The sequence below is a fragment of the Arachis stenosperma genome, chromosome 10 (genome assembly GCF_014773155.1).
Source record: "Arachis stenosperma cultivar V10309 chromosome 10, arast.V10309.gnm1.PFL2, whole genome shotgun sequence".
In the NCBI taxonomy this organism is placed as follows: domain Eukaryota; kingdom Viridiplantae; phylum Streptophyta; class Magnoliopsida; order Fabales; family Fabaceae; genus Arachis; species Arachis stenosperma.
The window spans coordinates 130,328,186-130,329,724 of record NC_080386.1 but is presented as its reverse complement, the minus strand read 5'-3'; the positions used below and the strand labels follow the sequence as shown (position 1 = coordinate 130,329,724).

General features: G+C 40.9%; 1 protein-coding gene across 1 annotated transcript; it reads right to left on the bottom strand.

Annotated features, from left to right (window-relative positions):
• Window positions 1-233: 233 nt before the first annotated feature.
• LOC130957744 (serine/threonine-protein phosphatase 7 long form homolog) lies at window positions 234-1,079 on the bottom strand. Its single transcript, XM_057884590.1, has 2 exons — window positions 1,002-1,079; window positions 234-929 (listed from the first exon to the last, which is right to left on the bottom strand). Exons 1-2 carry the CDS (start codon window positions 1,077-1,079, stop codon window positions 234-236), a joined length of 774 nt encoding a protein of 257 aa, XP_057740573.1.
• Between the last annotated feature and the right edge of the window lie 460 nt (window positions 1,080-1,539).

Genomic DNA, 1,539 nt, shown 5'->3' with positions numbered 1-1,539 from the left:
TATGACTAAATGAAAACAACTACTTATTTATTACAACAAACATGTCCTTCTTGCAGATCATCCAATACTCTTTTAAAGTGAGAAAGGCTACAAAATCTGTAAGACTGATTCTCACGATCCCAGTTACGCCACCTAACATCAGACTCGTTAATTAACATTTATCAATCAAATTTAAAGTACACTTTTTTCAAAGCATATAGTAACTAAATCTACCTGTTTGCAATCAAAAAGAGTCAAGGATTGCCAGGAATCAACGCAATAAATGGTAGACGGATCCAAGCCCAGGTAAGTAAAAGTGTCAGTAGACCATCAATCTCCGTAGAGTCGACACGAGTTGCCCTACACAACGCTCTATACAGGTGTGCCAGGCATGCCAATTCCCAACTAAACTGTATGATCCCAGTAAAGTTACGGAGTAACGGTAAAAACTTCCAGTGCACCCCTATCCCAGACTTATCTCCAAACATAACGGTCCCAAACAATAACATTATGTGGCACTTCACGTACCTCTGAATCTGAATATCATCAACCAACACTAAACGATCCTTCAATCCTCGAAACCACGTCAACTTGATGAAACTTTCCCTACAGTTTGTCTTCCTAAGTTCAACACCAAACTGATCCAAGCATTCAGCCTCTAACGCCTCATAACTACTGAGTGTCAGTCCTGCGATTGACAGACCATTCGTCGGAAGACCAAGAATCATCGCCATGTCCTCCAGCGCCACAGCACACTCACCAACCAGAAAATAAAATGTGTGAGTCTCAGGGCACCATCTCTCGGTCAGAGCATTAACCAATGACAACTGACATTTGATAACTCCAATATGTGAAACGTGATAAAAGCCAGTGTCCCGTAAATGTCCCTCCAGTATTTGATTGTCCGGATCTGACGGCAAGTAGTGGTTACATTGCAACATCCGTGAACCCTACAAAATGTAGATATATACTACATTAAACAAATGTAACCTTCTTTAAAATATTTAAAAATAAAAACTTACATAATTAGGATGATCAAGATAATTAGTAATGTAGAACTCCAAATGATTGCCGTCTTTTATTCTACTTCTTCTTAGCATTGTTAAAGACTAGTGGTCCAATTTTTTATTTTTTTTTTCAAACTGATCATGCATCAATGGAGGCTGAAAGTGAAGGTGGGGTGAAGGTGGAGTTTGGTGAAGAAGAACGAAAGTGAAATGAGAGGGGGTATTTTTCAAATGGTGTGTATACAAGCAGATGACACAGATTGATGCATGTTTGACACGTGACTAGGCACACAAATCGGACGGTCTAATTTGTATACTTGTCCAATCTCTAATCGGACTCTCCCATTATTATTCTTTAAATCGGACCATCTGATTTCTTGATCGTAGCTAGGGGTGGCAACATGTACCCTACCCGCGGGTATCCAACTCGATCCCACCCGATTGGGTAGGATTGTCAACCCAATCCGCAGCGGGTATGGTAGGGTACGGGTTGGGTTCTCGTGCGGATTGAGCCTCAACCCTATCCAACCAAGCCGCACCCTATATATGTATA